At 36.1% G+C, this 15,088-nt stretch overlaps 1 protein-coding gene across 11 annotated transcripts in view; it reads right to left on the reverse strand.

Annotated features, from left to right (window-relative positions):
- NBEAL1 (neurobeachin like 1) overlaps positions 1-15,088 on the reverse strand; it is an 86,132-nt gene that overhangs the window by 26,707 nt on the left and 44,337 nt on the right. For all 11 annotated transcript variants that reach the window (XR_007162497.2, XM_048061590.2, XM_048061594.2 and 8 more), the window contains 17 exons: positions 13,755-13,926; positions 12,619-12,752; positions 12,041-12,200; positions 11,842-11,944; positions 10,936-11,092; positions 10,156-10,314; positions 9,642-9,801; positions 9,278-9,366; positions 7,705-8,283; positions 6,996-7,171; positions 6,471-6,624; positions 4,436-4,564; positions 3,517-3,822; positions 3,256-3,405; positions 2,228-2,385; positions 1,491-1,615; positions 360-486 (listed from right to left, as the gene is read on the reverse strand). Coding sequence is in view for 10 of the 11 variants with exons in the window: in XM_048061590.2 (XP_047917547.1) it covers positions 360-486; positions 1,491-1,615; positions 2,228-2,385; positions 3,256-3,405; positions 3,517-3,822; positions 4,436-4,564; positions 6,471-6,624; positions 6,996-7,171; positions 7,705-8,283; positions 9,278-9,366; positions 9,642-9,801; positions 10,156-10,314; positions 10,936-11,092; positions 11,842-11,944; positions 12,041-12,200; positions 12,619-12,752; positions 13,755-13,926 (3,038 nt within the window). In the remaining variant the exon portion in view is untranslated. The remainder of the gene's footprint in view (positions 1-359; positions 487-1,490; positions 1,616-2,227; positions 2,386-3,255; positions 3,406-3,516; positions 3,823-4,435; positions 4,565-6,470; positions 6,625-6,995; positions 7,172-7,704; positions 8,284-9,277; positions 9,367-9,641; positions 9,802-10,155; positions 10,315-10,935; positions 11,093-11,841; positions 11,945-12,040; positions 12,201-12,618; positions 12,753-13,754; positions 13,927-15,088) is intronic.

A 15,088-nucleotide genomic window follows, 5' to 3' on the forward strand; every position in this document is an offset into this window, starting at 1 on the left:
CATTTCTTGAGAGTTATAACCAAGGTACATCATAGAAAGCCTCAACAACTCTGCAGCCTCAGACCAACCGTGGACAGTCAATCACTTATGAATCCTCACAAGCATCTTCTCTGTAATCTGAGTACTCCGTACTCAGAACTTCTTTTCCTTGAGTTTCTTTATGTATTGCTGTTTACAACAAGAAATCCAATAGCAGCTTTTCTAACGTTCACAATTATCACAGAGCCCTGAATTGGACTGTTAAGAACAGGCAAAGAGGGAAGTTTCGCATGCTAATTAACTCCAGAATTTGCTTCCCATTCCTTCCCACTTCCGAAGCACGGAAACAAATTTCAACTGTTCTGTGCCCCTGTACTTACATACTGGAACTGGCTGTTGTGTCTTCCTCTGGTAGTTCAAGTACATCATCTTCCAAGTCACTCACTTTCACCTGCTTTACCACTTCCAGAAGTAGAGACTCACTAGAGGGCTGTATCTGGTGCACACCTATTGTAATAGACACATCATCAGCTCAGATTTTTTTTTTTTGCTACAGCATTTTTGGAAAGTTAAACTACTGAGTCTATCTTCTACTGCTGAATACTGTTTTTATCTGAGTAACAAGTAACTAGATTTCTTACTTAAGAAGTCTGTTGGGCAAGCAGAACACTTTAAAAATGCTCCTCCAATTACATTGAGATATATGTCAAATTAATTGGTAAAAGTACAGTTCAGAAAAGAATCGAATTTGAATGCCAAAGTATATCATAAATTATTATATATATTTATATATGTCTATTATCTCTCTCCCTCCTCTATGAATTTCACCTAACTATAAAAAGAATACAGAAACACCTCAGAAAAGCTTTAAACTGAACTCTAATAGGACATTTCCAGTAAAATATTTTGCAGTGTTTTGCCAAACACTCTTACAGCATGCAGGCTTCATGGAAATACACTTTGTGTCTTTTTTGCTAACTTGGGTTTACAAGACTGAGATTTAAATGACTGAGATTTATTTTATTTTATTTTGGTTTGCATCTTGATATCCAAGAACCCTAACTTAAAGAACAGATTACTCCACTGCAACTCAGCTGTTTGGTACACTTTTAAAAAAGCAACAGTTCATACCTACACATTTTAATCAAATGTTTAAAGTTTTTAAAACAATACTGCCTACTTATTCTAATCTCATTGTTTATTTTTCTTGAAAAAATAAGACTACACAAGAAAGGTATATAACTGCTTATTTTAAAGCAAAGGAGTTCTTAATTATTTTTTCCTTCAGTAAAAATACACTCTTCAACGAGCAAGAGGAAATGAAGTACTCTTTCCAGTAGGAAGATGCTGTTTCAGGTCAAAGCACCTCTCTTATGTTACACATTTTACTATAGGAAAAATAAAGACAAATCATGATTTAAGTACCTACAATATACTGATTCTTAAATACACTGATCTATCAGTGAAGACTGAAGAAACCGTGTAAGCTAGTAAATATAGCAAAACATTACCTAAATTATCTCTCAGGTCACTAGCATCCTGATGAGAGTTGAAGTTGTAATTCTGCACTAGTTTTAGTCTCATACGTGAAAAGTTTTCCACATTTGAAAGTTTCCAGTGGATAGGATGCTGTTTCCTGTGAAAAAACATGAATATCCACAAAAATAGTTAAAAGGTTAAAAAACAACTACGAATGAATTAATTCCAAAAGAATACATATTTAGAAAAATCCTGAAGTCACCCACCCATCTGTAGACTGCAAAACACATAAGCAGTAAACTGCATCTTAACTGTGATTTGATATTGTGGCTCTGATCATCCTAAAGCATTTTGTAAGCAGTATTTAGTTCCTATTGAAATGCAGCAAATTGTTTACACTTTCAGTTAATGACTATTAGAAGATTACAAAAAATCTCTACCCAGAACTCACCCAAAAGACAAGACAGGCAAACTGTAGTCTTTTAAATTGAAATTAGCTCTGTGCATAAAAATGGCAATTTTTTATTTGTCACTTGGCGAAAAAATCTAGTAACCAGGTAACCAGCTCAACATTGTACTTTAAACTTATCTTGATAATTAAAATTCAGAAAACATTATCAAGCATGAATTCAATATTAACTTTACATCTCAAGAATGGCTATCCAAGTCAATTTGACAAGGTTCTAACCATACGAAATAGTAAGTTAATCATTGAGAAAATTCCTTTCAAGCATCATACACAGTTTGATTCAAAGAACTTTGCTCTTACATTTCTGACCAAGGGCCACGTTCAGAGAGCAAGTAAAGCTGGGCTGCTCTCCACTGTCTCAGAGTAGCTGTGTGCTGACTATTAAGTTGCTTTAGCATACTGTTGTACCGCAGATTTTCCTGTCGAGCCTTTCTGCTGAATGGTTCCACAAAATGCTCCTGAAAGACCATTAAAAATAAATCTAGCACTGAAATAACAGTTTTGCAATTTGCAAGAATGCTTGCAAATGAAGAATGAACAAAGAAGTTCAGCAAAGACATTTCTGAAAATTTAAGGTACTGCTTACAAGAGAAATTTTAAAAAGCTTAGTACTGGAAGAAATGGCACCAAACACTGACTTAAAGGCTTGAGGAGAGGGTTACCAATGCTGAATCCAAATGAAGGCAATTTTTTGTGATCAGAAAAGTGGTCACTAGGAAAAATCCAATTACGGTAAATAGGCTTTTTCTTTAAATTCTGGTATTCCAGAATGTGATTCATACTGTATTCTACCTACAGTTACTAGAATAAAGAAAAGCTTACTACATGAATCTTAAGGCAACATAGGGAAAACAAGAGAAATGTAACTTAGCTATGACATTTGCTGTAGTTTAACAGTAAATTCTAGCACTTGAATGGATTCTGAACCTTATAAGGACAGGTCACTTCAGACAGTTTTTCCACACAGTAAGAACTGCTAACGGTTTTAAGTGTTTTCATTGAAGCAGGGTCAAATTTGCACCACTAACTCATCTCATAACAGGGAAGAGGTTTTAATAGCTAAGCATAATTCTAGGTTGCTGTACTATGGAGAAAGACCTACTGTCTTGGAATAACTCTGCTTATAGGTATGACGCTTAAATAGAAAGAATAGAACTAAAAAGCATATACTAGAAGCGTATATAGTCAGACTGCCCATAAAGTCTTCAGCAAAACAATCAGCATCCTTGCAGTAACTTGAATTTGGTCATCTTGGAATTCAATTTCTCCATCTTTTATGATGTGAATCCTGAGATGCAAGTTGCTCTTAGAAGAACTCAAAACCTTACCTGAAATTTAAGCTTACTTTCTCCTCTCTCCCGATCTCGTTTATGCATGTTCACCATAAACGCTTCATAACAATCTTTCCAATAAAGTGCCATCTGCTCATGACCATGTCTGAATGAATTCTCTTCATATTGCTTCATATTTGGAATAATCTGTTTCCACCAAAACAAAACAAAAAGCGCAACATGATTTCTGAATATGAATTCCTCTGCTGTAGTGTCCAAAATGAGGAGAAGATGCTACAAAAACAATCTACTACTTACATATTTATCAATGTAAACTTGCCACTCATCAGAGCGGCAGTATTCTTGAAAGTCCTCAAAGAAAGAGGGGCTGCCATTGGTAGGAGGCAAAGAAGGGAGATGCAAATTCATGAAGAGAAGTTCATAAATTTTGGATACCAGCGTCCGAACAAGGGGAATCAAAAATGAATACGTTTCTGTTTTCTCTTCTATTGATCTACTCAAGATGCCCTCCAGCTTCCCCAAGAGGTAGCATGCTTCAGGTTGGCTCTCTATTACTTTAGTCTGAAGAAGGGTGTTTAGTTTGGCTGCTGCCATAGCACAGACCTACACAGGAAAAACAACAAAAAATGAATGCAATCCTCAAAATAGTAATTTTGAGTACTTATCTTTTAGCACAGGAGAATGTACATATTCTTGTTGTATCTCAGATAGCCTGAGGGCACACATACATTGTATACGGACACTGATCACTTATTCATCCTGTGATGACCAAAGCTGAGTCAGCTGCAACATGAGTCACTTAGCTGCATTAAGACAATCACATATCTAAACTAACAGTCCTGGCTTTTCTGAAGGGTTCATTATTCCAGACTCAGGTTTGTGTGCATTTATTCTATCTAAACCTGAAACCACTAAGTGTATTTTACTGTAAAAATGAAAAGTCACAATCCGGATTGCCATCTTACTGCCACTAGCACCTACATTGCCCCATCTTCAAACAGCCTGCCCTCTATCTTGTTCACATACTCAGGTTGTGCACATTGACAGGACTGCAGAGTAAGCTTGCAAAAGGCAAGACCTGATAAAACATTTGCATATACAAGGATGAAAGACTGCTATCAGTCTACTTGATGGCGTAAGCAGATCCCCCAAAACCACAACAGTTACACCAAATGAGCACGTTAAACACTGCCATTTGCAGGAATTTGCAACAAACCTGTAAGTTGTCTTGTGCAATGAATCCAAGGAGTAACTGGACTTGCACCTGTGAAAGCCAGGTTGCTTCTGGGCCAGCAGAGTACCAGACTGACAGGCTATCCATGAGAGTCACTAACTCCTCCAAGAGCTATTATAAAAGCGGAAGATTTTCATAAAGCAAAACAAGTCAGAAATAGTCAGCAAATACTCCAGCTGGAGATACAGTAATTTCAAAGAACTGACGAATTCACACTTGTAACTTACCCAAAACCATAAAATCTCAGAAGACTGCAGCTACACCAGTCATTTGAAAAAAATACTGGACTATAAAATATGGCTAGCCTTGCATGTTAACTCAAGTACCTCCCCAGTAAGGCCAAAAACAGCATATACATGCCTGTCTTCTACCTGTAACTTAACTGCAGGAAATTCCAATTCTTTAAAAATGTTGCAGATTCCAGGAACAGGATTACTACAACTGAAAAGGCATGCTTACCAATACTACAGATATCATACCAACTTGCAATTTATGGTTCAGTATTTATAGGTTTTTATTTCCTTCTTTTGTTTTGTCTTAGGCGATGTAAGTGTAACGCTAACATAGCTTACCAGCAACAGTAATGTGTATGGTACACTGAGAAAGAAAGCAAGGCTTCTTTCATGAATATCTGATTTAGTATAATGCTTGAATGCATAACTATCAGTATCTTAAATAAATTAGGAGGCACTCCTTTCTGTCAGTAGATTAGGCGACATCCAAGCTTTATTATGAAAGGAAGCTATTCCTAAGGTAAGTGACACATTTTACTACCTAGACATGTCTGTTCAGAACAAATATACCTTGATGAATTCCCTAATAAATTACTCAAATATTTGTTATTCCATTCTATTCTGTTAAGGCCCAAACTCATGTGAAGGCTTCTGCGACTGGCTGAAAGCTCTCTTGCTTAAAATACTACAGTGCTTTAAATTCTTCCCAGGCACAGTGGAAGGTAACTTATGAGAGTACTGTTATTTTCAATTCAGACTTGGCAATAAGCACAACTTCTATTTCTCCAAAGTTCAGATCTCATTTCTAATTAGATTTCACAAAGCTAGATCACAACTAAAAGCAAAACCTTTACCTAGAGCAGACTTTCTAAAAACAAACAAATGTAAGCTTTGTGATTAAGCTGTGTTTGTTTCTAAGCATACATGGTGGAAAACAGCTTAGCAATTACTCTGTTGTGATGACTCTTAACATTGCACTTTTAGAAACAAGTAACTAAGTTTAGAAACAAGTAGCTAAGTTTTTTTTTTTTTCTTTTAGGCATTTATTATGACATAATTATGGCTTCCATATAATACTTCTCTTGCCTTAAGCCTCAAAAAATAGAAAAGCAATGACACTGCTCAGAAAGTACAAGAAAAAAACAAACATTGCTTCTAATACAAAAAAATGAAGCACACTATGGATCTCTAAAATTTACATCAAGAAGACAGGAAACAGAGCCGATAGACAAAGTTTCTTTATCTTATTACTTCCTGTGTTTGCTAGTCATTTTCTTCCTCAGAATTCATATTTCTGACTCCCTGGGTATGTAAAATAGAGCTATTTACAAATATATGCACAAAAACATGGTAAAACTCCAATATGGGTAAAAACCTAGCAGTGATATTCCTCACATTGCAATTGCAAGCAAGGTTTTGGACAGTGTTTTATTCAGGACACACACTGAGTCATACATTCTGATAACAGGTACCAAATTTTCTTAGACTACAAGTGACATTGTTATATTAGCTCCTATCAGATGTTTGTTAGTATGAAAAGACTTAGATTTTCAATAAAGAGTACCACTATAGACCTATTTAACTTGCAACAATAACAATATTCCCCATAGTATTTATAATGTTTTCTCATTAAGGAACAATCTAATTCATTTCACTATGAGCCCTCACTCCCTAATATCTAGTTTAAAAACATACACCTAGAAGAGATAACATTATCCAAGTTGACAACTTTTTAATTACTATCTCAGCCTATATACAGTATTTCCATTATGCAGTTACTGTACCTTTTCTGTCCACAAGTTTGAATTAACTAGTCCCTCTGCCTGCAGGAAATCTTGTACAATTAGTAAGAGCCGGAAGGCATTTTCAGCGTGCGTAGGGAGAGCTTTTGAATCTCTGTTATCAGTGACTGACCATTCTAACATCTTCTCCAGCAGGCTGCATATAAAACAAAATCCCAAAGTAATTATTACATGTTCCAAATATAAGTGGCTTTAAAAAAAATCCAATTAAGTATTTAATTGAATCTCTCACTCCACAGCTATAACTATCGTCTTCTTGATAAGCCAACCACGCAAAAGAGATTCTGAAAAGTGCATGAAGCCTGGGATACAGATTTTCAAAACCTTACAATCACATTACACTGCCAAATAGGTAGCAAAATATATTGACAACATATGAATATAGAGCAAAGAAAGTTGTATCTTGATAAGAAACATCCACTCCTTCCTAGCTTTAATAAAGACCCTTACTTTTTTCCCCTTTTCATCAAAAAAGTTACAGAACCTGTCCTTGTGCTGTACACTCACTTGAGTTTTATTTCATCAGACGGTCGCAACAACTCATTAGATATTCCCAGTTTGGTCAGTGCAGAAAATACTTGTCCTCTCTCAATCCAAGCATCATCATCAGATCTTTCAATGCCTTTCCAAATTATACACAGTAGGATGTCTGTAAGTAACTGTATCAGTTCATTATCACCTCCCTACAAAAGAAAAGAAATATTTGCAACCCTTCTAGTCCAAAAAACTTAATTCATCACAGTCCCTATGCTTGCATGTTTTGGCATTTCTGAGAACTGTGCAGTCTAAGGACTAACCACTAAATACATGAAAATGCAAATATATGAGGCACTGGCTTCCCAGAATCTGTAATACATACTGACTTGATTTCTGCATCATTACTTAAACCTAAATTTTAGCTACCCTTGATTTTTTCATAACAAGTCTGTATCATTTCGCCTTCGGAAGACAAACGGATGTTGAAATATTGAAGGTTTTTTGTTGTTTGCTTCTTATTCCCCTTCTCCCCCCTTGCCCAAGCTATTCCAGCCAGAGAATCAAAAAAGACACATTACATTAAAGATGCCTCTACTCACTGTAAGAGAGCTATATTGCTATTTCCCTTTGGAAGGTGAGAGGAAAAAAAGAGGACAATAATTATCCCATTAAGGAGACAATTAAAAAAGGAATTGCAGACATGTTGAGAAGTTAACCACACAGGGAAAGAATTACTTACTCCTTGGTTTTCAAATAAAGATAGATCAGCACCGAAGCCCACATCATTTATGACACCCAGATCTTTGTCAGACTGTCCAGAAAATGGTTTTGTGCTCTCTATAGGCGATGGTGTGCTGGGCAGACTATCTGTCATCTGATTCCCGTAAGCCAGCTCATAAGAGTCAACACTGGACAGATCTAAACTCAAATGTGAAGGATTACTGTGCCACAATTCTTCTTGGTCCTCTGACCTAAAAGACATCTCTCCTGTGGATGCATCTTCCAGAGGCATAGCAGAGAAATGAGCTGGGACATCCAAAGATTTGTTGTCTTCTAAACTCCACTGATCAAACAAACCATTAACAGATGCAAAGCCACCAGCTTTATCTCCCTCCATCTTATCAGCATGATGTCTCTGAAGACCGTCAGTAGGAGGCTTTCTTTCCTCCTCCTTTGAGGAATCAGCCCTGTTCTCTCTAAAGCCAATCCGGACCTCGGAGTTTTCTTTCAGGAACAGTCTAACCAAAGTGTCCTGCCAGCCCAGCTGCTGAGAAATCTGTTGTGCTGCATCCAATTGGGAATGTAAAAGGTGCAAAACCTAAGGATAGAAGATATTCCATACCCACACGTTAATTTTAGCTTGAAACTGCATTCATCCATCTTTTAGATTAGACATTTTAAAACCTTGTAACTTATTTTGCCTTTTTAGGATCTTGTAAAAGAACCACAATCAGTTAACAGAAAGCATAAGTGCCACCAAATAAATAAATCACTCTTCTCACTAGAAATGTATACATTTAAAAAAAAAAATCTCAGGAATAAGAGGAAAAAAAACTATCAAGGCATATCAGTAAGTCTTCATATTTCAGTCACTCTTCTGCAGTAGTTCCTGGAAAAGGCAGTTATCACAACAAATAGCTGTATGCAGCCACTAGTCTACAAAACAAATAAAATAAAACTAGCATGTGAAATATGCTTGATTATAAACTATTAGATAACAATGAAGAAAACTACAATAAACTACAATATTAATAGCTTACTGATAGCGTAAATTTGGCATACTTTGAGAAACTTTGGCAGACAATACAGTGCCTCACAGCTACATTCAGTACTGCTAATTTCAGTGACACAAGCCAGAGAGCTCAGTTAAGGAAAGAGTTACTGCTTTTTCACTCTCTCTTCCCTGCACCCACAACTGCTCTTTTGAACCATACGTTCTATCAAAGTAACACATTAGGAATACAAACAAAACGGTTTGTGATCTTATGCATCCTTTGAGAAAACTCAGTAATTCAAGCAATCCAATACCTCTAAACCCTAAAAACATGCTATTTGAGAATCTTTATAGAGGCTTTGTGGTTTGCTTCCTTTTTTAAAAAAAAAAAAGTTGTTTGTTTGTTTTTTTAAAGGATTTGAATACACTAAGTTCAACATCAAGTGACAGACTGGCTTCATTCCTAACATCATAAATTATTGCTAAAGAAAGCAGCAACAGCAGCAAACAATACAGCCATCACATCCAAATAAATAAAATACCACACTATACAACTTATGGACTTAACAGTATTCCATTTTTAAAGATGACAACTAACCTTTCTACAGATGACCACTCTCACATTTATATCTGATTTATGTGCCAGATGCACTACAGCTATGAGATCTTTACAATTCACAACAGGATCTGTAGGGGAGAGAGAAGAATATATGTATATCAAAGTATACCATGCAAGTGAACGTAAGAGCTAACTGTTAAAAATAGCTTTGGAGGTCACCTCTGTTTCCTTTACTATCCCTGGATGTAAACTTCAGGAAACTAAGAAAACAACTGAGGCTATTGTGGACTGCAAATACAACAGATCTGTAAGATAATAGCTGTCCTTCCTTAGCAAAAACCAAACATGTTTGCCTCTGAGCAACAGGAGCTTACTAATAGTAGACATAACACTTCCCAATTACCTGCATACAGAACTTGGTTAAGAAGGTTTTTTATGAGAGAAACAGGAACTGGTGATTCATTCAGAAGGAGTCCCAGTCCAGAGTATCCCACTTCTCTGAGTCTCATACGGTGCTTACTGCGTTCATAAACTTTAGTACATTTCAGCATCTCTTCCACAATCTGCACGAAAAAGTACACACAAATGCAATATAAACAGAAGGGAACATCCAGACCTCTTGAACTTAATTGTGAATGACATAATACGCTTTTCCATAGCTTACAAAATAAATTTTAAAAACAAACTCAAACAGCACAGACTGATTTTTAAACTTCTTATGCTTGACATCAAGAGAACACTAATTCCATTGTGACTATGGCAGTAAGCAATAATATCTAGCTAACTTACCAGAAGAAAGAATTAAACTTGAATAACTAGCATCTTTCCAGGTGCATGCACTTCTGCAGCCAGACCATTGGAAAATACAGATTCATGTCCCATTGATTAATTTATGAACATATCATTCAATCTATTACCTTGAACACAAGTTCTCTAAGCCGGTCAGAGTATCTTTGATGCAGTAACAAAGCGTAAAGAATATCAGCATTTCCTGGTTCAAAAAGCAGTAAAAAAAGCTGGTCTGGGGTTGGGCTGGAATGAAGTAGGCTGAAGAGAATATCCAGAATTCCACAGAGCTGCAAAATTAAGAACATTGAATTAATCCACAATTCATGCAGACTTCATCCTGTGCTTGGGGGAAATTTTCCCAGCTTTTAAATTTCACCCTTCACTTGTTATACAACGTACCTTTTGTCTGCTCATTGTTACTAAATTTAAAATTAGGGTTGTTTTTGGACTTTTCTGTATATACAGAGCACTTTATCAAACTGCAATCAGAACTACAAAGCAAATTCAACTACTGATAATATCTACAAAATAGCAACCCATATCACTACAACAACTGATCCGTTAAAGTCCAATTCATTTGGTTTTGTAATCTAAGAGAACTTTTCTAATGGCAGTATTACACATCGTGCTTTTCTGCCCCTCACCTGCAGAGCACTCTTGTCAAGATTCTAGTGTGTGTCTATATATAACCTGCCTCAGCTACATCTAACCATAACCATATACCAAGTAACACTATGCTTGTGGTCTTGTCCCTACTTTTTAAACACAAAAAATAAAAGATTTCTAAACAGAACAGTACAGAATATCCCAAGTTGGAAGGGGTCCACAAGGATCATTGAGACCAACTCCTAAACATCATTAAACAAAACCAAGTCACTTAAAGTACTAATTTATGTCATAATGGATACCTGTTCCTCTTCACTGGTGGCAGCTATGTATCCTATGATGCTCTGTATTTCTTCATGTGTTCCACCTTTGCTTAGGAAATATTTGATCAGTCCATAAAGGGATGTCCGTATTGTTCTCAGGTCATCAGGAGCCAAATCACTGTCTTTACAGCCACTCCTACACACCAACAGACAAGAAAAGCAACTCAAGCAAGTGCTCCATGATTCAGTAATAGCTATTTGGTTGTGCTGGTTTGGAATTTTTCGTGTACCTTGATATTACGGCACAAGCTGTTTCTACTGAAATAAGGCAACTGAGCAACAATAAGTAATAGCAGATGAGTCTTAACAAGCCGATTAAAAAGCCCTGAAATGTAGACTTCTGATCTGAATACAGGTCAGGTCTTCAGCTTCCTACGTCGCACCCTCTAGCCAATCTTCCCCAATTACATAATTATATTCATAAGCAGATATAAATTGTTGCAAGTCTGTCACCAAGATTGAAATCTAAATTTCCAAATTCCTAAAAATAAAAGTCTACTTCAAATGCTAGAAGTACATAAAAGAACCAAGTGTCTTAAAACAATGGACATCCTCTCTTTTCATAAAGGCCATCATCTACGACTTAATTTGCATTGTTGACAACAAGTCCTTTAATTTAATAATTTTAATTACTTTTCCAAGCCATTTCCAGTATCATTGGCATAAATTTTATATAATCCCATCATAAAAGTCAAGGATTAGTAATAAGTAAAGCGGAAAAACATTTTTTCAAAACAATTTTGAAAATGAAATGAACCACTAAAAGCCAGACTGTAGCTTTCTTTTCTCACTAGGACAAGCGGGGGAATAGGGTCAAAGACATGGACATGACACAACAGCTACACACAACAAAGGAGGAGGAGTTAGAAGAGATAAAACTCATACCCATAATAAACCCTGAGTGTGTCTAGAAGAAATTGTACTCCATACTTCTTTCTGAAGAGCCTTCTGCTGTCTTTGATGATTGTAGAAAGATATTGTATATGCCCTACAATATAAAGCTTCCTGTTAGAACCTGGATAAAGATTTATGTCAAGTGAGAAGTTCTGTGTCTTTGTGCAGTTACCCAAGTCCAAGATCTCACCAATTCTGAAGGGGAAGTCCCCACTGTTCCAGATGCTGAAGTCAAAAAGTAAGTATTGATACATCTGTTGCAAAAGCTGCATGTTCTTTTCTACTGAGACTTGCTCTATCAACAGCTGTACAGCCATCAGTACGTTCACATCCATTAAGTTGCTTGGCACCTTTCAAAATAACACCATGTTTTAATACTCAGAAAATGAAGAGTTTCTTAAGATACACTTTTTTTTAATTTAACCTTTTTTTTAAAAAAAAGAAGATTTTCTCTTCTATAGCAAGTCTGCATTTATTAAAGCAATAAAATACATGCAAACCAGTCTAGTTTGAAAAAAAACATACAATACAGTATCTATAACCAAAAAAAGCAGAACAGGAAATAAAGACAAAACACCATGTTTCACTTTGTAGACCAAGATCAACTCCTTATATCTTCTTGGTTTCAGAAATATGAGAAAGAAGAGCATAGATTAAGTAAATCTTTGAGAGAAGCCTTGCACCCTGTACAAATTAAGAATGTTTCAAAGTAATTAGGACTTCATTCATAACACTCATTACTACGGGTTGTTTCTCAGACTTGCTCACTTTCTGTAACAAGGCTCCTAGGGTGGCAACTCCATGGGAGTGAATCAGATTTTCTTGATTAACATGATGCCTCTGAATAAAGTGTTTTATCACCAAGATGAAAGTTGCAACAACATTCTTCTCCAGCCGTGCTTCTGCAAAACAGAACAGTAGCAAAAGCCTCATGGTTGATTGTTGGACAGTGGGGGAAAAGTAAGATGAAGTGTTTATATTCGTCACTATTTCCTGAACTCCCTAACTCCTGATGCATTATTTCCATAGCTGTAGGCTGTCTTTAGACTTTTTTCCAATGAAGAATCAGTCTTTCCTTGCCCCTCCAGAACAAAGTGACCCAGTTGCTTCATCTATCTGGCTGTAGCATAGACAAACAGACTTCTCTCGTTTCAGTTACAGACTTTTGCATATGCTGCAGTTATTCTTCCTCTGTAGTTGCAAAGTCACACTTTCTAGACATATATCAAAATTGGGGGGGAATATACTGGTATAGATATTTATTCCACCACTTCAAATTCAAAACAAAAATGTTGTTTCCCTTGCACACCTGGGTTTCCAGGGTTTTCTGACAAAAGTTAATTTCCATTTTATATTAGTAGAGGATTTTTTTTTCTTTTGTTTTAAATCTATTGTTAAAGCTTCCTTTTAATTTTCTTGATTTGCCTCTGTGGACATTTTCCTAAGAAAATGAAAGTTTAACTGAAGTCTACACAGCACTGTTCTGATACTGCAAAGTTTTTGTGTGGCTGCCTGACCCAGCGTTCATGTTGCAAGAAAGCTCCTCCTATTGATATTAGCATGTTTTATATAAAAAAAATGATTTCTCAAAATAATAAGAACCAATTTTTCAGACTGGAAATGAAAATAACTGCATATTTTGACACTAATATAAGAGTAAATCATTAAAAGAAAAGTAATGCTATCAAATACATTTATATTTGCAATACATTATTAGGTTAATTTTACATAGTGCTGAACTGCCGGCATTCAGTAACCATATCATATAAGAAACAGGAACAGTCTGTCAGCTTTACATTGCTGCTTCGAAAAACCAGCGTGTAATAGAATGGCTGTCATTCACAGGAAGATTTTTAATTAAAATCAAGCTTAAGAACAATTTCATCTCAACTGTAGTTTTCTACCTGATGCCTTTGTGGATGCCAATACCACCCAGTCGCCCTCTACAGGAGTCACTACTTCTGGAGGTGGTAGAGTTTCCCCTTCAGACTTCTCAGGCACTTGTCCACCAAGGAAACTGATCTGCTCCAGCAATGGAAACAGCACATTTATTCCACCAATGCAGTTGATCATATCCTAAATCAAGAGAAATGGGAGAAAGAGGTCACTATAAATAACATCCTCTGAACTATGTAACCAAAATTCACTCTACGTACAAGGAACCTTATGAACTCACAAATCAATCAGTTTCATGTCACATTGAAACTGGTTTAAAATACTGAATTTAACAAGAGAATTGCTGTAGTTCTAGGCATTGTAGTTACACATGCTTGTTCTTGCTCTGAAAGTGTATTTTTGCATTTCCTTCCACCTCCCCTCAACTAAACAACGTGGGAACCCGAACGATACAACTATTGGACAGAATCTTCTGTTAAACGTATTTGAAAAACAGAGAGAAACATATTTTTCTGTTACCTAAGTTACTTGCAGCAAGCAGGAAGGAGACTATGTATCTGTGTTTTAATCCTATTCCTGCAAGATTTCAACTTCAGACAATTAAAAAAAATCGAGTTTGATTTTTTAAAGTAACTTTACATAAACCTCAATTCTAATCCCCCTTTTTAGAATTCCAGTCTCCTAAGATACATTTTATTTCCATTCCTCTCAAACAGGGGTAGCACAACACTTCAAATAAAACTCCCTCTGGTAAGGTATAACATATTCAAATCACAAGATTCCTAGAAGTGATTCCAAATGTCACTTAAAAAAAATCTGGGTCTCAGATAGTAACCAGAAAGCTAGCCAGAGATACCTGTTCACCTGCCCAGCTTAGTCCAATGAAAACTACTGCAACCTAAAAGTTTTAAAAGCCAAATAAAAACAACGTTCTGTAAGTCAGTCTATTAATGCAGGATATTACTCTCCCTTCCTGGAAATGTTGGAGAGAAGTGGAGAAAACCATTCTTTTTGCCTCCATCATGTTCCAGTTTTTCAATTGTTACTCTATTACATGTGTCTTTATGATGTTCCTTTCCCAGTCCAGGTATCCTCATGTTTATTAAGGTGAATTTAATGATAATTGAACAGAAAATTAGAAAGATTTTTATATCTGCAAAATTTATCTAATGGATGAAACTTTCTAGTTAGCTGGGCAAAACAAGAACCACCACATTTTTGAAAGTTGAAAAAACAGAATTTATTTGAACCTAAAGCCAGCAGTAGCTTTAACTCCTTTCAGGCTGTAACTATCTCCTTATGAGCTCCCTCCTGATCAGTGTCACATTTTATCCCTCCTCAA

The sequence above is a fragment of the Anser cygnoides genome, chromosome 6 (genome assembly GCF_040182565.1).
Source record: "Anser cygnoides isolate HZ-2024a breed goose chromosome 6, Taihu_goose_T2T_genome, whole genome shotgun sequence".
Taxonomy (NCBI): Eukaryota; Metazoa; Chordata; class Aves; order Anseriformes; family Anatidae; genus Anser; species Anser cygnoides.